This window comes from Stenella coeruleoalba (assembly GCF_951394435.1).
Source record: "Stenella coeruleoalba genome assembly, chromosome: 10".
NCBI lineage: Eukaryota > Metazoa > Chordata > Mammalia > Artiodactyla > Delphinidae > Stenella > Stenella coeruleoalba.
The window spans coordinates 68,742,236-68,764,048 of record NC_137156.1 but is presented as its reverse complement, the minus strand read 5'-3'; the positions used below and the strand labels follow the sequence as shown (position 1 = coordinate 68,764,048).

The 21,813-nt window shown below is 49.6% G+C and overlaps 1 protein-coding gene and 1 long non-coding RNA gene across 8 annotated transcripts; one reads left to right on the top strand and one right to left on the bottom strand.

The window, feature by feature from the left end:
• Positions 1 to 1,676: 1,676 nt before the first annotated feature.
• GLYCTK (glycerate kinase) lies at positions 1,677 to 8,856 on the bottom strand. Of its 7 annotated transcripts, none has more exons than XM_079934875.1 (6): positions 8,746 to 8,856; positions 8,146 to 8,482; positions 5,355 to 5,770; positions 4,972 to 5,123; positions 4,184 to 4,359; positions 1,677 to 3,921 (listed from the first exon to the last, which is right to left on the bottom strand). In XM_079934875.1, exons 3-6 carry the CDS (start codon positions 5,729 to 5,731, stop codon positions 3,055 to 3,057), a joined length of 1,572 nt encoding a protein of 523 aa, XP_079791001.1. In that variant the 5' UTR covers positions 5,732 to 5,770; positions 8,146 to 8,482; positions 8,746 to 8,856; the 3' UTR covers positions 1,677 to 3,054. The 7 variants fall into 7 exon arrangements, with proteins under 7 accessions (XP_079791001.1, XP_079791005.1, XP_079791002.1 ...); XM_079934879.1 differs by having other exon boundaries at positions 1,677 to 3,135; positions 3,405 to 3,921; positions 8,146 to 8,746; XM_079934876.1 differs by having other exon boundaries at positions 8,146 to 8,371; positions 8,514 to 8,746.
• LOC307193235 lies at positions 7,992 to 21,186 on the top strand. Its single transcript, XR_013830258.1, has 3 exons — positions 7,992 to 8,029; positions 19,744 to 19,791; positions 20,832 to 21,186. It is a non-coding gene; the product is annotated as an uncharacterized lncRNA (long non-coding RNA).
• The last annotated feature ends 627 nt before the right edge of the window (positions 21,187 to 21,813 follow it).

Sequence of the window (21,813 nt, the reverse complement as noted above, 5' to 3'; positions counted from 1 at the left end):
TCAGCATCAAAGTCCTAAGACAGCCTCCTGGCATCACTCCTTGCCAAAAACTCCTTGTGGGGCCTGCCACCACTGTCAGTGTGAAGTGCAACCCCTTCAGCCAGGCACACGAGGCCTTTTGCCAATTGGCCTCTGCCAGCCTTTATGGCCTCCTTGCGTTTCTTGCATCACCGTCTCCCCAACATTCTAACCACACCAAACTGTGTGTGTCCCCCACCCCACTCAGAGCATGGCTCTGAGGCCCACTCAGTGACCGTGGTTGAACTGGACACACACGCCGACACGTCTCAGAGCACACACACAGGTGTGCACACAGATGCAGGCACACACCTTTGTGTGGAAACCCACCACACGTGGCTTTTTGCCAAATCACACACACAATGGAGCTGTGAAATCTAAGCCAAGAGGGACTGACAAATCTGTTCTAAGGACCCCTAAAGAGACCAGTCATGGTCACGTCACCATCCCCAAGCCCTTGGCAGGGCAGCAGGGAAGCAGGAGTGGATCTCTGGCTCTGGCTGAGCCCTTGACAGGCCCCAGGGTCTCTAAGCCCCAGAGGGTAGGAAGAGGATAGTCAAGCAGGTCCCAACCAGGCTCTCATTCTGGTTCTGTGGCAGACTTGCCATGCAGCCCCAGACAAGCCACCTTCCCTCTCTGCTTCACCAGCTATAAAACAAATGGATTTGGATTGGCAGACACCTAAAGGCTGGCCAGGCCCATTGCCCAGCTGCTCTCAGTTCATGTCAAGTGCAGAGAATGGAAGGGCCTGTGAAGGCAGCAGCCAGGGAAAGCTGCTGGGGATGGAGATGAGGTGGGAACGAGGGCAGCAGGAACCCAAGTGGGGACAGACGGAAGCCAAGAGCCACAGGACGGGAGCAGTTATTGTGACACATAATTGACATTTATGGAGCAAACAATAAGTCCTACAGAACACTCGCTATGTAGGCTTTATCTCATATTTTCATCTAGATTGCAGCCAAATATATCCTTTCTCATCTTGGGGTTACCAAATGGGCAAATCTAATGGGTTAGGCCCAATCCAGCCTCTGGCCTCCAGCCCCCACAAACACAGGCCCAGGGCAGGGGCCAAGGTGGCAGGGGGAGACTCTGGCAAGACCCCACTCTCTCACCCCTCAGCAGGTGTGTAAGCAGCAATGCGCACAGGAAGCAGCACAGCACACCCCGTGCTGAGGATCTCCGTGTACACACACAGATGCGTTCCCCCTCCTGCGATGCCAACACCAACACCTGCATGCTCACATGCCACCACACATACACATGCACATGCTGGGGACATGGCAGACAGGCCCTCTGCCACAGCCCCAACCCTCTTATCCTGCTGTTGCTGGGAACTTGACACCCAGTGCTAATCCTCATGCCCCAGAGGGCAAGGACTGAAGCAGGAACAGGGCATATCTAGAGGGTGCCAGAGGAGCACCGGGGCACAGGCACAGCCATGCGGGGACAGTAGCCCCTAAGACTATGACATCCCCACCCCTGCCGGAAGAAACCTCCCACCAGGACAGAAGGAAATGGAGCCCCTGCATCACAAAGGGGTGTGAATTCCCCTCTCCCCTAAATCTCCCTGGACCCCAGCACCCGGCTCACCTGCTCACCTCCCTCCCCATCCCCAGCCCCCCAGGAACCATCTGCAAGCTGCATCATCTGGAGCCCAAGTAGAGAAGGGAGGCTCTTCCCAGGAGCAGGGCACGCCAGCCCTGGCCCAGAGCCCCTCACACCCTCAGAGAGGAGGGCACGGCTGGGATGGAGGAGGAGGCCAGCAGGAACAGCCCCAGGCCTCGCTGTTCTCTATGGCTTTTTATTCCTATGTGATTCTACTGCTCACTCATATAGGGATTGGAGCCGTGGCGCACGGTGGGGGCAGCCAGCGGAGGGCTCGAACACTGAACAAGGGGGCCCAAGGAGAGCCGGGACAGTGGCCCCACCCTCTCCCAGGGCAGTCTGCTAGCCTGGCTAAGGAAGCCCTTCCTCTGTTGCTCCCCTCCCCACTGGCCTCTTCCCAGGCAGCCATAACAGGAGAAGGGGAGAGGGGCTGCTGGACTCCACCACTGCTCTGACCCACCATCCCAGCACTGGAGACCCCCACTGCAGGCTGGCACCAGGAACTGGACTGTGTTCCCAGAGAAACAGCTAAAGGCTCTGAGGGTAGGGAGTGGTTCAGCCTGGGAAAATGGGTCTGACACAAGGAAACAACACCCAGTGTCCTGTGTGGCTGGGGGTAACCCCTGGATAAATAGGGGTTTATCAACCAAAGAAAGTACAGTCTGGCTAAGGGCTGTCCAAAGACAGAAGGAAGTCCTTGGTGGCAGGCAGTAAGCATGTGCCCAGAGAGGCACTCCATCACAGGGTGGAGAGACCTCAGCAGGGATGCCACAGGGGAGAGTGACAGTTGGATGGGTGGCCAGTCCCTCCCAGACCTCACAGACTAAAGTTCTTAGGCCTGTCCTCCCTGGGGTCTCTGCTCACCCACATCAAGCATGTTGGGAGCCACGCTCAACCCTCCCAAGCTCCTGTTTAAGTGAAGCAAGTGCCCTGCAGAGATGGGTACGGAGAACTCCTGCAGGGCCCTGGCACAGGGGCTGCTGCCCAACACCATCCCCTTCCCGGCAGCTCCCCGCTAACCTTTGCTGTGAGGGAAGAAGCACTGAGAACCCATAGTGTGGTCCTTTTTATTTTCAGTCCTTCCTGTTTCACCCCACAGAAGAAACATGCTCAGGAGCTGTGCAGAGGGGCTGCCTGGGGTAAAACAATGGGAGCAGCAAATTGGCCTAGGGGCTGGTCCTGGGCCTCAGGGGTACCTGCTGCCACAGCTGAAAAAGTAGGGGTGGAAGAGAACCCCCATCTGCCTGTCTGGTTGAGGAGTTGGACACAAAGCAGAGACCCTGGTTGGGAGGTGTGAGGGACAACCATGTAGCTAGGGCCAAGGAGAGGAGAGGCCCTAAAGCCTGGGGAGGCCCTGGGGACCAAACCTGGTCTGCTCCAGGACGCTGCCCTGCAGGTCTCCTCTAGGTTCCCAAAACATGACCTACAATATCACCGCGGCTGCAGGAACAGGAGGTGGGCGTCCATGACATTGGTGCCAGTCAGCCCCGTGTGCAGCAGGTGTGCCCCACCCTGGAAGCGACAGAAGAAGGTATGTGAGTCATTGTGGGCTAGGAAGGCAGCCACGTCCAGACCCTGGGCGGCGGCCTGGCTGGTAAGCTCAGGCCTGACCCAGGCCCCGGCTGCCTCTGTGGGCCCATCCTGCCCATCAGTGCCACCGCTCAAAAACAGCACATCAGCAGGCCCCAACGGCCACCGTCCCAGCTCTGCTCCAACACGCAGGGCCAGTTCCTGGTTCCGGCCACCCTTGCCTGAGCCCTGCAACTGCACTGTGGGCTCACCACCAGCCAGCAAGCAGACCGGGCCCCGAGTGCCCACCATGGCCTCCAGAGCCTCCTTCAGCTGCAGGTCTGGGAGCTGGAGCTCAGCCGCCAGTTCATAGAGTTGTTCATCCTCCTCCACAGAGGCTCCAGCCCCAGGCATGGTGAGGCGGGTTCCAGCCACTCGGGCCAGCAGTGCATAGAACTGGGCTACACTTTTCACATCTCCCTGCATAGCTGTGCTCAGCACCACAGCCCTGTATCCCAGCGCCTCGGCCTGCTTCTGAGCCTCAGCCAGTGCCAGTGCATTGGAGCCAATGATCACATTGAGGACATGACCACAGGTGTGTGGCCCATGGGGGTCAGAGTCAGCCCGTGCCAGCACAGTCTTCACAGAACGTGGCAGGGCAGCACGAAGGCCATAGCGATTGAGGATGTGCAGGCAATCTTGCACACTGTGGATGCTGGCCACGGTGGGGCCGCTGGCAATCACCTCCACAGGGTCCCCCACCACGTCTGACAGAATCAGGCTCACCACCTGGGGAGGGGTCACAGAGGCAAGGCTCAGTCCCACCTGATCCTTGCCCCAGGGCCCATGAGATCAAACTGCCTCCACCTATCCACACGTCCTCACACCACCCAGTGCACTTCCTCACCCACTTCTAACCCCTCTCAAGTGGGTGTGCAAAACACCTAGCCCTGTGGACTCCTGTACCAGGCCTCTGCCCTTCATCTCCCTGGCACACGTGGGCCTGGCTCCACCAGCCCAGAGCTGCCTGGGGAAGAAGAGACCCACGCACCTGGGCAGGGTAGGCCGCCTGAGCCAGCCCCCCACCCTTGAGCTGGGACAGGGCCTTCCGGATGGTGTTCAGCTCCTGGATGGTGGCTCCACGGGCCGCCAGCAGCTTGGTGAGTGTCTGCTTCTCCTCCAGTGTTACAGGTGGAATGGGGGCGGGCAGCAGGGCCGAGCCCCCACCTGCAGATACAATGAAGACACTGGGCAGAGGGGATGGATGACAAAGGGATTTCCCTACTCGGGGTGGGGGGTGGGGGTCAGGCAGTCAGTGCTCATATTAGGCTAGAAAAGAGGAGGCTAGAAAGAGGGGTTAGGGTGCCCCCGTGTGGACATACAGTGAATGTGTGCACAGTCACCACACCCAGGTTGAACCCTGCTTTGGGGTAGCCCAGGTCCCAACAGACACTGGAAGAACTATTCCTTAACAGCTTGGAAAAGAAAGCAGACCTAGAGGAGACAGCGGAGAACGAGGGTGGAGACTCTGAGAGAGCTGGAAACCAGGGTTCTAGCCCCAGGTGACAATGGTACAGACAGCAGCAACAGAGACATTTTCCTGGCAAGGCCTGAGTGAGGTGCTCCCTGGGTGCCCTCTCACGGTTATCCAACAAGGTCAGTCAAGCGGAGGACTCCACAGCTCACAGGAGGCCACCAAGGACTAAGCCATCCAGGCTCTTTACTGCTCCCTTGTCCTGTGACCTTGAGAGCTCAGACCAACAGCTTCTTGCAGGGCTGATACTTGGAAACCCCCACCCCCCATCAACACACTGTCCTGAGCCAATCTGGCACCCACACCTGAGATGAGCACGAGCAGCAGGTCATCAGCTGTGAGGCCTTCAGCCAGCTGCCGGATGGCCAGAGCAGCCCGCAGGGCATCTCGGTCCGGCAGGTTGTTCTCTGCGCCCTCGAATACCTGGACACGGCTGTGTGGCTTCAACAGCATCTCCCTCAGGGGAGAGAGAACAGAGAGCAAGATATGGGGTGGGTTCCTCTTCCCACCTGATTTCCCAGATGTACAGGTGAAGGGGACATTAAAAAGGACACCCACTGACACCCACCCTGGAGCCAGGCCAGTCCCAGAAGAAAATGGAAGCTGGTGAAGGAAGGAAGCCCCGATCCAGCCTGAGTCTGGGCCCAGGTTCCCCTCCACATAGGAGCAGCCCCCCAAGGCTCCTTACTGCTTGCCAGCACTCTCCATGGCAGCACGGATCCCCTTGGGAACGCTGATCACGCCCTGCACAAGATGCTGGCCCAAGAGCTCCTCAGCTGCAGTTGCCATGCCCAGGACAGCCTTGCCAAAGCCCACCAGGTAGAGGTTTTGCTGCAGCTGAAAGCTCCGGTCCCTCACCTTCAGCTGCCCACTGTCAGGATCCAAAGACAGTGCCCGCTGCAGCATGGGGCCCGGCAGCACGGCACCCACAGTGCTCTCAAACAGCTGCTGTGCCTGCTCTGCCAGGGCCATGCTACTGGCCAGCCGGGCCAATGGGCCCCCCCAGAGGAGCGGGCTCAAGGGGGCTCGGGCCAAGTGACGCAGGACCTGCAGGGCTGCAGCCATGCCCCACTGCTCTCAGCACCACCTGGCATCCATGGCTGCCTAGGGGGAAGAAAGCACTAGTTACACCGTTGCAAGGCCAGACAGGAGGCTCCCCACAGCCACGGCTCTGAGGGCTCAGGGCCAGTGGACCCCACAGCTGCTGCTGCAAGAATAGGCCATCTGCCAGTCCAAGGAGATTTCCTAAGGCCCACAGCTGCCTGATCTCACTCCAGTCCAGTCTTCTGAGCCCAGGCCTGCCACCCAACCATGTCCTCCTCTTCCACAGGCCACATGCCAGCCCTCTGGACACTCTGCCCAGAGTCCAGAGGTCCTGTTAGCTGAGCCCTCCTCCTAGATCACCCCCTTCAGCTGAGAGCTAATCATTCACAGAAGAAGAAATTACTATCAGTAGGCTCCCACCCCACCCCTTTTCCACCCCCTGCACTTCTGAGCCTTGCCCGGGGAACACCCCTTTCTGGCACTCCTTCCTTGCCTCTTTACCACTTCTGTTGCTACAAAGCTGCTGGCTGTCCCACCAACTGACCTTGAGCCCAGTGACCTCCAGCCTGCCCTCTTTTTTTAAAAATTAATTAATTTATTTTTGGCTGTGTTGGGTCTTTGTTGCTGCGCATGGTCTTTGTTGCGGCGACCACATACATGGTCTTTGTTGCAGCGAGCGGGGGCTACTCTTTGTTGCAGTGCGCGGGCTTCTCATTGCAGTGGCTTCCCTTGTTGCGGAGCATGGGCTCTAGGCACGCAGGCTTCAGTAGTTGTGGCTCGCGGGCTCTAGAGCGCACAGCCTGCTCTATTTCATTAGCTCATGGGTCTGGGCTGAGGAGCCTGGAAAGGCTAGGTCTGTGTAGGGAGGCTGTAGGTTTGCTGGGACACCGACAGGCAGGTCCAGGCACATCCTCGGGGCACACAGCCCAAAGAATCCCAGCACTCAGGGTGAGTCCAGCAGCAGGTTCAGGTTCAAATCAGAAGTGGCAGCAAAGCCTGGCCCATAGTAGAACCCTGAAGAAGTCCTTAGACGCCACATGACCCCACATACCATTGGGCCCAATCTGCAAGACAGAAAATGACGCCCTTCCACCTACACGGTCAGACCCACCCATGCCAAGAACATGCCTTTGGCTCTGCATAACAAGTCTTGGCTCACACCACCCACAGGGGTGAGAGCAGCATGGCTGGAGTAGGCAAAGGGCAGGCTTCCCCAGCTGAGGCCAAATAGTCATTTTCCCTACTGGGCACAGTAAAGGCTGAAAAAGCTTTAAGGTGAAGGTCAAGAGGCTGTAGCGGAGTTTAGGGACAATAAAGCCCCCAAGAGCTCATCTGTAAAAAGGCATTACTTTAATAAATGCCCACCATAAATGCTGCCAGCTGACTGCAGCAGCAAGTATGGACAGAGCAGGGGAAGGAGGCTGGGAATCAGGCTCCAGCTCTACCACAGGGACAACTCCATTTCTCTCACTGGGTCTCATGAGCAAAACGAGAGGTGAGATGAGACTAATGCTCTCCCCTTGACATCACTGGGCTCTCTGAAGCTGTCCACTGTTAACACTGAAAATCTGGACTCCAAACATCACTTTATCCCACACTCAAAAAACCTGGCAACTTCTAGCCTCTGGCCACTTAGCCTACATGGAGCTCAGCTTTCCCACAAGAGAAGACAAACCGCGCCTCACTCCAGCCGTGAAAGGGAACACAGCGGGCGCTGCCATGGGGACTCAAAATGGGCCCAGCTGTTGCCGGGGTGTCTTGAGGCTGGCCCATTAGGATTGGCGCTAAAAGCTGCATAGGTAGCGATAGCTGATTCTGACAGTCTGGGCGAAATTTGTTACCTGTTTCCCTGATGGATACAGGCCTAGAGGATACCAGCTTTGCCACTGGATATTAGAGCCCAGGGCAGGGGGCGCCCAAGAGTAAGGTAGCCAGATAAGATACCGGACGTCCAGTTAAATTTGAATTTCAGATAAATTAGGAATTTTTTTAATGTAAATACGTTCCGTACAATATTTGGGGCATACCTATACTAAAAAATTATTTGTTGTCTATCTAAAAATTCAAGTTTAACTGGACGCCCTGCATTTTTTTTTTTTTTTTTTTTTTTTTTTTTTTTGCCAAATCCAGCAACTCTACTCGTGACACCGCCTCTACTAAGCTCCCCGGCACTCCAACAAGAAACCCGGAAATACCGAGCGGGCCCTCCTTGACTCCTCCCACCCACAAAGCGAGGCTGGAGTCCTTTCCGGCCTTCGCCTGCTCGCCCAGCCCCGGAAATGGCGTCACCCTCAAGCCGGAACCTCTGGCTTTCGTGAGGTAAATGGCGGCCGCGTAACGTCCGGTGTAATGTCCGAGAAATAAGGGCCCGCTGACGCCTGGGCCCGCTGTTGCCGGGCCCAGTAGTTCTAAGGGCCCTCGCTGCGCGGACTTACCGCAACACCGTTCAGGGCCGCGTCTTCCAGCCTCGGGAACCGGAACTGCTTTGAGGGGGCGGAGCGGAATCCGGAAGTATGGGGTGGGTGGGGCGCTTGTGGCGGGAGGCCGGTGGGAGCGGGGGCGGATGGCAGCGGGAGCCAGGACGGCGACTAGGGCATTGACTCTGCCCTGACCGCCAAGAGGCCTGGTTAGAGTCACCTTCAGGACTCGGTGTCTTCATCTCTACAATGGGATAATAATCGCCGATTTCTGTAATCCGTCCCCTCCTTTATTCTGTAGGATTCAACCAGTCGCAGATACATTCCGACCTCTTGTTAGGTGCCAGGCACTGGACTAAGCAAACAGGCTGAGAATCACTACTTACCCACAACACACCCCTCCTGGGGCCAAAGGAAGTCATCCCCGTCCCTCCTCACCGCTGTAATTCTACAATTCATTCGTGTTCCCCGCCTTCTGTCTTGAGCGACCAAATCACAGCTCTGACTCAGCAAGAGAGTTCTAGTCCGTGATTCTCGAACACGCAAGGTGCATGTAAACACAAAGGACCCTAGGCCTCCCACACTGTCCCTGCTCTCACGCTGGGCCCGGCTTGATACCTTCCCACATTGAAAAGACAAGTCCTGGGCTTCCCTGGTGACCCAGTGGTTGGGAGTCCGCCTGCTGATGCAGGGGACACGGGTTCGTGCCCCGGTCCGGGAAGATCCCACATGCCGCGGAGCGGCTGGGCCCGTGAGACATGGCCGCTGAGCCTGCGCGTCCGGAGCCTGTGCTCCGCAGCGGGAGAGGCCACAACAGTGAGAGGCCCGCGTACCGCAAAAAAAAAGACGAGTCCTGACCAGACACAGAAGAGTACATTGTTTTTACTGATGTCTTCTTGGGAAGATAACAAATAACACAACAGATCTGCTAAAAGTCTTAAAACATATTTCTCCCCACCTGCTCTTTTTAGTAGCTGCCACATCTCCCCTTTCCTCTCCAAACCATGCTCTGCTCTTGTCAAGAACTCCTCCTCCCCCCTTCCTAGCTGTCTCCCCAGATTTTTCTTTCCTGTTGTAATAGAGGACCTTTCATTCCCTATCAGTTTCTCCCAAGTGCTTCCCCACCCCATCATCAAAACAAAGGCAACTTCAGGAGGATCTGCCCTCTTTAGGCATGGGGAGATTGTAAATACTTTAAATTGCAGTTTTTCCTTGCTTATAGTAAGCTGTCTTCATCCATCCATGCATTTATTAATTTCTCCAACATTCAACAGATATTTCCTGAGTGCCTTCTAGGTGGGCCAAATGCTCTAGCTGCTGGGATGAGTAAGCAGTGGTACTTTTAGTTGGGAAACTTACTCTGCTTTTGTAATTACATTCCCACGCTTGGGAGGGTGGGGAGTGTAAATTTGAGCACCTCTCATTATTAGTCCCAGGGACTCATACACAGACACCATTTACTGTGCCGGTGCTGTTCTGTCCGATTGTTAACAGGAGAATAATTATATCCATTTTTTAAATCCCACCCCACATCCCACCCCACAGCTACTCACAATATGCATTTAACAACAAGGTTTAGATGCCCACTGGACTGTGAGCTCCTGGAAGGTGGTAATTTGGTCTAATTAATATTTGTATTTCCACTGACTTGCATAGGACCAGGCACAAATACAAGCTGGAATTTTTTTTTTTTTTGGATGAATTAACGGTGGGAATTCCCTGGCAGCCTAGTGGTTAGTACTGAGCGCTTTCACTGCCAGGGCCCAGGTTTGATCCCTGGTTGGGGAACTGGGATCCTGCAAGCCAAGTCCCTTGGCCAAAAAAAATAATAATTTTTTTTCAAGAAAACAGTGAAATGCTCAGCTACAAAGTGCTGCAGACCCTAGGTGGAAAGGATTGCACAAAAGGGAAAGAGATGCTGGTGCGTGGGAGTAGAAGACTTCATGAGGCAGTGGGATTTGGGTCTAAGAAAACAATTAGGCACATTAGAATGCTTAAACATACTTTGATAGTAGGCATGAATATGTCTACACTCTTTGTACACTTGGCAATAAGTATCAATGTCAAATGTGACAGACATTTTCAGTCCAAGGAAATAATTGGTTATGTGGACAAAGATGGTGTAAAGGAGGAAAAAACATTTTCCTCTAATCTCTTAGGTTTATTGACTGAGGCCCTACAAATTAAACTGACACATGACAGATTAACAACAGAAAAAGGTTTATTTCATATAGATAGGAGAGGCCTCACAGAAATGACATGAAAACCCCAAAGAAGCCATTAGGCCTGAGAGCTTATGTACTATTTTTAACAAAGAGTGATATTTTTTGGAGATGTGATGAGACAAAAGGGGTTTGAGCTTCTCAGGGCAGTAAATTACGTGAAGGTAAATATGTGAGGGAAACTAATGGAAGATAAGGATTGCTGAAGTGATATTTGTCTGTGAATATTCACCTCAGCGATAGCTCCCCACCTCCTAGTATGGGGAGGGTGCCTTTCTCATGAAACTGAGCCCCCCAACAGTGGGTTCCCTTTACCAAGTTTATGATTAATCTCTCTATCCAAAACTTTATTCCCTTTCTTGTCCCTTCTGACCTCTATCCCTCTTTTGTCCCCTTTGACCATAATCTTTTGCTAACTGAACGCTAATCAACCAGAGTCAGATGACTAAACTGTTGTAGATAACATAGTTGTAGATAACATAGTTGATGTAGATATGTAGATAACATAGTTGATGTACAAAAATTGCTGTTGTAAATATCATCATTAACATACAAACTCAGGTTGTTTCTCCAGGGCAAGATGAGCTAATAGGCCCCTGAGCCATGAACCACCGGGCCAGAGAATTGTAACCCAGAGATATCTTGTCTCCCAAAATATGCTTACAAAATGTCATAGAAATGTCCCAAGACGATAATTAATCCCAGATGATAATTAATCCCAGCTTCTTTGTTCTTTCCCTCTAAAAACACCCCCAACTCAGAGACCAAGATGGACTGGATCTGAGACTTGTTTCCCACTCCCTTGCTTGGCGCCCTGCAATAACCCCTTACTTTGCTGTAAACATCCTCTGTCAGAGTTTGGCTTTCTGTGCCATGGACACAGGAGCCATTGCTCCATAACACTCACAGGAAATTTGTCCTGCTTTTAGGTAAAAAGGAGGAGGGCACAGAGCCCTTCCTGCATCTGCTGTTTCTCATATTCTTTCAACTCAAAATAATTCTTATGCCAAAGTGGCATATTTGGGGGTGGCATACCCTGATCCCCTTCAATGGACATGAAGAGATATTCAGCCCAGAGATTTTATGAGTATAAAGCAATCTGAACATCCATTGATAAGAGAATTTATACAAATAAGTTATAGTACTTCCAAACAGACATTAAAAATAATATAAATTCTAATATTATTAAGGCTATGTACATGCTACTTTTTGTAGCATGACTATTTTATGACTAAAAAGACTGTTGAAAAGGCCATTTAGGTAGAATTTAAGCCTTCCTCATTATTCAGGCAAGCCAAAGGAAAGAAGGCTATGGATTGGGGTACATTACTTGTACCCTATTAGGGGATGGTTTACTGAATTGATTAATTCAGGGTAAACTTTAATTTAAAGGTTCCCTTTTAGAAAAAAGGAGGAGGTCATGTCTGGGTGATGTTGGGTAGTCAATGACCAGGAAAAGGTGGTGTGAATGAAAAATATTGCCTGTCATATTAGTAAACAAAGGATGTTGCAGCCATCAAGCCATCACATTACAGGTGCCCCAGCCGTGAGCCCTGAGGGAACTCAGGATAGAAAAATAATGCCCACCATCAAATCATCAGACACTGCAGCCCCCCCACCCCCCACCCCATGGTGCACCTTGAGGAAATTCAGGATGAGAAGACACAGGATACTGGCCCCAGGTAGCTGAGGTGCATATCAAAGGAATGATTTCAGTGACCCCAGACTCTTGCATCTTCCCATACATAGAAAAATGCTAAATTCCTTAACTTGAGATATCTGGGTTTCTTTAATTAACAGCACTCTTTTAATGTTCCAACTACCTGGTCTTTGTTGCAAAAACTCTAACATCCTGGCTCCGCCCCTGCCTTTTCAGAGCAGTCTCTCAGATTTATCTGAGGTGCTGTGTCCTGGGCTTAAGTCCTCAGTTTTGTCCACCGAATAAAACATAACACTCAATTTCAACTTTTAGGTTGTGCATTTTTTGTTAGTCAACGGTGGCAATAATGGCACCCACCCGCACTAACAGTGATGAATCTCAGGAATTCATCGTGGATAAAGTACTAGGTCCCTGTAAGTCTGAAATATCCCCCTACCCCTCACACAAGCTCAAGGGGGTCACCAGGATTAGTGAAGGGTGCAAATTTAGGAGAATGGTGCTAAATCTTGGGCTTTCTGACCTGGAACTTTGCCATAAATAAATCCTGCTCATTAAGGAAGATGATCACAGATGATGTGCTGCCATTTGAGGTTTCAGATGCCTGTGGAGGTTTGAGGTGTTAGTCCATGTCATCAGCACAGCAGAGCCAGCAGTCATACCCCGAAAGCACCCACTTCTCTATCGAAATTTGTCCTGTTGTCCTCCAACCTCAAACCATGGTGGTGGCTAATAGTGTGAACTAAGAATGCCACTACCATATCAGTAAACAGGATGTTGCAGCCATCAAACCACCACATTACAGCGACCCCCGATAGTGCAACCTGAGGAGACTCAGGATGAGAAGACATAGGATACTGGCCCCAGATAGCTGAGGTGCATATCAAAGGAATGATTTCAATGAGCCAGACTTTGCATCTTCCCATACATAGAAAAGCACTAAATTCCTTAACTTGAGATGTCTGTTTTTCTTTAATTAACAGCAATCTTTTGATGTTCCCACTACCTGGTCTTTGTTGCAAAAACTATAAATCCTGGCTCCTCCCTTACCTCTTAGGAACGGTCCTTGAGAGCTGTCTGAGAGCCTGTCTCCCACGTTTAAGTTCTCAGTATGTCCACCAAATAAAACAACTCTCGACTTCTAGGTTGTGCATTTTTTTTCAGTTGACAGGTATATAACAACATTGAAGAGGTCAAGAACATTTTGCTGTGCGTATTGACAAACTCAGGAGAGTGTTGTGCACTAATCAATACCGTGAAGCAGGAGCACGAAGCAGAAAGCAGCTTCCACAAGAAATTCTTTGCATTGTTGCAAAAATCTTGGCTCCCTGTGCACTGATGCCGAATAAAAATATAGAGACAGAGATTTGGAAGATAAGAAATAGAGAGGGGACTTTCCTGGTGGCGCAGTGGTTCAGAATCCATCGCCGATGCAGGGAAAACGGGTTCAAGCCCTTTTCTGGGAAGTTCCCACGTGCCACAGTGCAACTAAGCCCGTGTGCCACAACTACTAAGCCTGTGCTCTAGAGCCCGCGAGCCACAACTACTGAGCCCACGTGCCACAACTACTGAAGCCCGCACACCTAGAGCCCGTGCTCCGCAACAAGAGAAGCCACCACAATGAGAAGCCCGTGCTCCACAATGAAGAGTAGCCCCCGCTCGATGCAACTAGGGAAAGCCCGTGAGCAGCAACGAACACCCAATGCAGCCAAAAATAAATAAATAAATTTATTAATTAAAAAATCAATAAATTTATTTAAAAAGATAAATAGGCTTTTTTATTTTCTTTGCCAGGCAAAAGAAAGACACAGTAGGCTAGTGCCTCAAGAACTGTGCCTCCCTTCCCTAGGGAATTACAGGGATTCTTATACGGGAAGTTCTCAGTCCGAAGTGAGTGATTGCATTATTTCAAAACAGTCACCGCTGGCGTCAGGCAACCCGGTAATTTGGTCCATTAGTCTCTGGGTTATCAACCTTCGACCTCCTTTCTGAAATGCAAACAGCTACAAGGGGTGATTTGCTACAAAGGAGTGCAGGATGTAATTCACACAATGTTAAAGAGTGATAGGTTAGCTTTGTGAAGTACAAATCTAGTTACAGACACTACAAGATTAGCAACAGTTAAAACTAGGAGTGATTAACTCTTTCAGGCCAGGTTATGTTTCTTTTCTGGCCTGTTAACTGTTCCCTTCATTTTCTTTGTTCTTAGGAGAGGGAAACTTCATTTCTATTTTTGCTGCAACAGCATCCGTCTTGGGTTTCTGTGGCGGGGCAGATTTTTCTTCCATCAGTTCACGTGTCTTCTGGCTAGGGTCTCCCTCCTTTACTGCATTTTAATTATGACTGGACAGAGACAAATGATAGTAAGAATTCAGGACCAGCAGGGGATGTAATATTGATATAAAACCAAAAATAAAAATAGTGAATATTGGGGCTTCCCTGGTGGCACCGTTGTTGAGAGTCCGCCTGCAGATGCAGGGGACGCGGGTTCGTGCCCCGGTCCGGGAGGATCCCACATGCGGCGGAGCGGCTGGGCCCGTGAGCCATGGCCGCTGAGCCTGTGCGTCTGGAGCCTGCGCTCCGCAACGGGAGAGGCCACAACAGTGAGAGGCCCGCGTACCGCAAAAAAAAAAAAAAAAAAAATAGTGAATATGAATGTGTTCAGACTTTTCTTCAGTAAGGTGAACTCAGTTTGGTTACTTTAATCTGAAAAGTATTGTGAGTTGTTATAGTGCCTTCATAACAGAACCTGCAAAAAGTTCTGCCACCTTAAAATCCACTGTGAAAATTACAAAGTGATTTTTAAAAAATGTTTTTTAAATTTATTTATGGCATGCGGGAACCTTAGTTCCCCATCCAGGGATCGAACCCATGCACCCTGCAGTGGATGTGCGGCGTCTTAACCGCTGGACCACCAGGCAAGTCCCTGATTTTTTTTTTTTTTTTTTTTTAATGAAAAACCTGAGATAAGTCAGAGGATGTCAGTCATCAACTCCAAACTGGAGACAGTGGCCTTCCCGGGGCGGGGTGCTCCTGGTCTCCGTGGCCTCCCTCCCCTTGTCCTTGACATCCTGGACCTGGGGACTCAGTGCTCTCTTCCTTACCATTCAGCCCCTGATGGCTCACAGAGGCATGGAAGAACTCCCTTGGGGGGCTGCCAGAGTCATCTCTGAAGTGAGCTTTTAGGAGCCCCCTCTCTCACCTCCCACTCCCCCACCCCACCTTTGTCTCTGTAAGCCTGGACGCTTTTCCAGGACAGGCCCAAGGTGGGGTGCTCAGGGGACCCAGAGCTCTAGTGAAGGAAGATGTCGGTGGAGGGTTGCTCAGCAGGAGGGAGAAGGTCAGGCAGTCTGGAGGCGGGGTGGAGTGAAGCTGTCCTAAGTAAAGGCTTTAAAACACCCTAGAGCTATTTTTCTTGGGAGGAGGGGTGGAGGAGAATACAAACAAGCACCAGGAAGCCGCTCAGCTGTGACTGATGAGGGTTAGGAAAGCAAGGGAGGTCGGAGTGGCAGAAAGGGTTTTTAAGCCTTTTGAAACAGTTTTATAGTATTAGAGGCAGTGGCTTTAGGCAGTTCTTCCTGGCTGTGGGCAGTCCAGGCTTATCAGGGAAGATTCCATCCCGTCCTACCAGAACAAGAAGGCATTGTTTACCAACAATGGACTTTGTTAAATGTGAAGATTGTCTACCCTTTGCCCTGGAAACAGAGCTGGCGCTTTCCAGTTTAGAAGCAGAGTGTGAATCCAGACTCAAATCGCTTCCTAACTGCATGACCTTGGGAAAGTTACTTAACCTCTCAGTCTTCATCATTAAAATGGGGTTAAGAACATTAAATAAATGATGTGTTTAAAGCACACATAAAGGGACTTCCCTGGCGGTCCAGTGGATAAGACTCCACGCTTCCACTGAAGGGGACCCGGGTTTGATCCCTGGTCGGGGAGCTGAGATTCCCACAAGCTGTGTGGTGTGGCCAAAAATAAAAATAATAATAAAAATAAAATAAAGTACACGTAGAAAGGCTCACAGTTGTGGCTGGGCCAGCTTCACAGGTGTGTGAACTGCGCAGTCACACAGAGAACCAAGGTCAGAAAGGTCCTGCACTTGGCTGAATATTCTGCTGCTGCTGTCTTGCAATTCTTAACAATTTGTTGAGGAGGAATTTGTAAATTCTTAAGAATTTGTTTTATTTTGTACTGGGTCTGCAAATTATGTAGTTGGTCCTGCTACCAGGGAAAGATGCTGTCCTTTCAACCAGGCCTCCTGGTCCTGGAGTTTCAGGACCTCTCTGAGAAATTCCAGACACTAGGAGAGCCGTGCTACACCCTGGGAGAGGCAGAGGTGGCACTGTAGTTCCCGGGCAGGACTGAGGCTGTAATGAGAAAGTTTGAGGCCCCTTCTATGACAGGCATGTCCTGGTCGCTTGGCCCAGAAGAGCTCTTTATCAAGGGGCGTCGAAACCCTACTCTTGGCTGGCTAACTCAGTATCTTAAGGACACACTTTGAGTCCTACACAGGCTGATTCCTTGGGGAAAGTGAGCACAGTATGTAATTCAGGAGTGGTACAGGCTGCATGAATTAGATGAAATCAGCCACGGGTTCCTTGCAAAAAAAAAATAATTTTTTTAATTAAAAAAATCAAATGTTCTAATCTTTTAAAATTCTTTTGGGACTTCCCTGGTGGCGCAGTGGTTAAGAATGCACCTGCCAATGCAGTGGACACAGGTGAGAGCCCTTGTCTGGGAAAATCCCATAGGCCTCAGAGCAACTAAGCCCGTGTGCCACAACTACTGAGCCTGCGTTCTAGAGCCCCTGAGCCACAACTGCTGAGCCCGCATGCCACAACTACTGAAGCCCGCGCACCCAGAGCCCATGCTCTGCAACAAGAGAAGCCACCACAATGAGAAGCCCACGCACCACAATGAAGAGTAGTCCCCGCACTCGCCACAGCTAGAGAAAGTCCATGCACAGCAATGAAGACCTAACACAGCCAAAAATAAGTTAATTAATAAATTAATATTTTTAATTTTTTTTTTTTTTTTTTTTTTTTGCTGTACGCGGGCCTCTCACTGTCGCGGCCTCTCCTGTCGCGGAGCACAGGCTCTGGATGCACAGGCCCAGAGGCCACGGCTCACGGGCCCAGCTGCTCCGCAGCACGTGGGATCCTCCCGGACCAGGGCACGAACCCACGTCCCCTGCGTCGGCAGGCGGACTCTCAACCACTGCACCACCAGGGAAGCCCTAATTTTTTTAATTTTTAAAAAAATTTTTTTTAATTTTAATCCTTTTATGCATATATTAATTCCATCATCAGAAGGAAAAAAACAGAAACCAAAAAAGCCAAGAAACTAACAAAAAAAATAGAAATATGTTTCAATAAATAAAACCTTGCTGAGGATGCCTATAACTCCATAGAAGAGGTTTTTGTAACTTCCGTTTGATGTAAAATGTTACCTCTGCTTATGGCCACCGTTTATTTCCTCTTGGTGGTAAGTGAAATGAAGCATTCATTTAGCAAGTCAAGCAATTTGTCAGGTAAGGAGTGATTACATGTGAACTGGCAATTGAAACATGCTATACAAAATTACCAAGGGTTGGGATTGTGTTCCAACATTCTGTTTTCCCACTTCGGCAATTAAGCTCACACACACACAGCCTCCCCAAAGAAAAGAGTCATCTGACTCTGGTTACTGTGAGGGCTTGTGTAAAAAGTTGAGGGGGTAGCAGAAAACCACCCCAAAATGTGCTACTTTCATATGTGGATTGTTCTGAGTTGAAGGCAATTAAGACCCAGCAGACTCAAGAAAAGCTTTTTACCTCTCCCTTAACTGCCTAAGAGAATTTAGATAGGGAACCTGTACCAGAAAGAGAGAGATAATTTTTTATATCAGAAAGGCTTACCTGTGTGGCATGACAAGCTTTGTTTACCAGACATTTGCTCTTCTCATCTTCCTGTGAATTGTCTTCCTCCCCTTTGAAGCCCCAGACCACTTCCCCCTTCTTAGCTCAGGATGGTATATAAGCCTTAATTACCTGACTGCCTTTGAGTCTGTCTTTGTGGGGCTGCTGTACATACTTAGGTAATTGAATGTGATACTTACTTACTCTGTCTTATGTCAATGTAATTATTAGACCAGCCGATGAACCTAGAAGGGAGGAAGGGAAAATTTTTCCTCCCAAACAAATTTATTCAACCTCCAGGGAAGCCCCACTGGGCATTCTAACTCAGAAATTTATCTCAAAGAATTGGAATTCGTAAGGAGTTCTCAGTTTTGGAAAGAAGATATATTGTTTAGGTCACTTTAAACTGCAGCATGAAATGTAGAAATTTAACAAATGGGCCAATCTCTATTCTATTATGGTAATCAGTTCACATTTTTGTATAAGTGTATCAGATCATTCTGTTGTACACCTTAAACTTGACACAATGTTATGTCAATTATCTCAATAAAGCTGGAAATAAAAAGAAAACAAAAACCCTATCCAACTAGCTTAAACAATAAGGAAAAATTGTTATTTTACATAACAAGTGATATCAAGGTAGAATGGCTGTATGGTTAGCTGTATAGATCACAAGGACCTTGTGTTAGTGTCCTAGGGCTGTCATAACAAAGTCACACAAACTGGGTGGCTTAAAACAATGGAATTGGGCTTCCCTGGTGGCGCAGTGGTTGAGAGTCTGCCTGCCGATGCAGGGGACACGGGTTCATGCCCTGGTCTGGGAAGATCCCACATGCCGCGGAGCGGCTGGGCCAGTGAGCCATGGCTGCTGAGCCTGCGCGTCCGGAGCCTGTGCTCCGCAACGGGAGAGGCCACAACAGTGAGAGGCCCGCATACTGCAAAAAAAAAAAAAAAAAAAAAGGAATTTTATTGTCTCACAGTTCTGGAGGCTAGTAGTCCAAAATCAAGTTGTCAGCAGGGCCATGCTCCCTCTGAAACCTGTAGGACAGGCTCCAATCTTTGCTTCCATTGTTACATGGCCATCTTCTTTGTGTCTTTCATCCTACAAGGACACCAGTCATACTGGATTTAGGAACCACACTACTCCAGTATGACCTTAACTGATTATATATGCAACAATCCTATTTTCAAATATGGTCACATTCTGGGGTACTGGGGGTAAGGACTTCAATATATCTTTTAGGGGGGACACAATTCAACTCGTAACATTCCCTGTCCATCTTTCTGCTCTGCTATTCTCAACATGCTGCTACCTTTAGACTGCTCTCTTCATGGTCCAGCCTGGCTATAGCACTCCCAGGCATCACATCTAGTACAACAGTGTCTTTCAGATGAAGAGGAAGCATCTTTTCCTTTTACCTCTTTTAGAAGCAAAGAAATCTTTCCAAGACCCCTCCCCCAGCAGACTTGCTCTCATGTCTCATTAGCAAAAAGTTCATCATATGTGCATGCCTGATACCATCACTAGGAAGAGGAACAAGACCACTCATCGTGATTGACTTGGACCAGCAGTTCTCAGATTTGAACCTGTATCAGCATCACCTGGAGAGCTTGTTATAACACATTGCTGGGCCCTATCCCCAGAGCTTCTGGGTCAGTAGGTCTAGTGTGAGGTCTGAGAATCTGAATTTTTAAAAAATTTTATTGAATTATAGTTGATTTACAATGTTAATTTCTGTTGTACAGCAAAGTGATTCAGATGTGTGTGTGTGTGTGTGTGTGTGTGTGTGTGTGTGTATAAACTTCTTTTTAATATTCTTTTCCATTATGGTTTATCACAGGATATTGAATATTGAGAATTTGAATTTTTGATGATTGGAACTCTTCAGGTGAGACTGCTGCTGCTGGTCCTGGGACCACACTTTGAGAACCAGTGGTTTAGATTAATCAGGTTTTATCTCAGAGGTCTGGGCTTAACTCTTGGGAAAAGCATTGCCACTCAGAGAAGGGAGGATATCTTGGACAAAATCAAGATTCATCAGAAAGGAACAAGAGGAGAAAACTGTTGGTTAGGCAACCAGTAGTGTCTGCCATACAGTGGCCAAAGGACAGGCAGAAAGAGAGTAGGAATGTGTCCAGACAGGTGGGAAGAAAGTCAGAATGGAATGATGTCAAGGGAAGCATGGAGAAAAGATTCAGGGAGAGAATGATCAAGACTGTTAATGACACAGATAGGGTCAGGAAGGAAAGCACTGTAAAGTGACCACTGGATTGGACAACCAGAAGATCTTTACTGATCTTAGCAAGAGCAATTTTATTTTGTAGACAGCACATGAGAACAATTATACAAAATACGAAGTTATTTATATATCATTATCTGCCACTGATGCCAAGTGCTAGAGCTAATTCCTAGCATTGGGATTGGTTTTCCTGGAATCCAGGTAACTAGGTGACTGATAAGAGGAGGCAATGGGGTTTTGATTTATTGCTGAACAGTAAAGTTTACTGAGACAGAACCCAGTGTTCTGAGCTCAAGTTCAAACACAGCCACATCCTGAGACCTAAGTTACAGACAGACAAGAGGTCATGATTATGGGACAAATGTTTACATATCCTCATCTATTTGCTGGTCCACACATGTCTCCACATACGTTCAGATATGTCTACTTACCCAATCAATTCCCACCTCCTCCTCTCTATCTCGGCACATTTACTATCTAGCTTTGTAAGCAACTGTCTGCAGGAAGCAACTCTGTGCAGGAAGCAACTCTTTGCAGGAGGCTTTTTGTCTTGTCACTTTAGCAAAACTATATTTTAACTAACCTTTACACCAGGTGCCCCCCATGCTTAACTAGCCTCCAGCCCAAACATACCTTTTAAGTCTTTTGATCACACAATGCCTTGCCTAATCTATTGACTCTTTTCTTAGGTTAAAGAAGTAGAAATGGGGCTTCCCTGGTGGCGCAGTGGTTGAGAATCTGCCTGCCCCTGCAGGGGACATGGGTTCGAGACCTGGTCCGGGGAGATCCCACGTGCCGTGGAGCAACTAGGCCCGTGAGCCACAACTACTGAGCCTACGCGTCTGGAGCCTGTGCTCCCAACAAGAGAGGCTGCGATAGTGAGAGGCCCGCGCACCGTGATGAAGATGGCCTCCGCTTGCCGCAACTAGAGAAAGCCCTTGCACAGAAAAGACCTAACACAGACATAAATAAATAAATAAATAAATAAAATTAAAAAAAAAAAAAGTAGTAGAAATGAAGAATAATGAACAGATGACTAGGTCTTTTCCCCAGCCTTCCCTTCAGTAATCCTGCAAGCAAACTACATGAACAAGATAGCATCTAAAAGGGGACTTCACTGGCAGTCCAGTGGTTAAGACTCCACGCTTCCACTGCAGGGAGCACGGGTTTGATCCCTGGTCCGGGATTTAAGATCTCTAGTCATGAAACTAAGATCCCGCATCCACATGGCACGGCCAAAAAAAAAAAAAGATAGCATCTAAAGGAAGATCATGGGGAGTCTGCACACAGCGGAAAGTGACAAAGAATCTGACCCCCTACCTTAATGATGGACTGAGATTATTTCCCGTTTTTCTCTTTAAAAACTTTCATGGCCTAGGGACTTCCCTGGTGGCACAGTGGTTAAGAATCTGCCTGCCAATGCAGGGGACATGGGTTCAAGCCCTGGTCCGGGAAGATCCCACATGCTGCGGAGCAACTAAGCCCGTGCACCACAACTACTGAGCCTGTGCTCTAGAGTCCGTGTGCCACAACTACTGAGCCTGCACTCTAGGGCCTGCGAGCCACAACTACTGAAGCCCGCGCGCCTAGAGGCCATGCTCCACAACAACAGATGCCACCGCAATGAGAAGCCTGCGCACCGCACTGAAGAGTAGCCCCTGATGGCTGCCC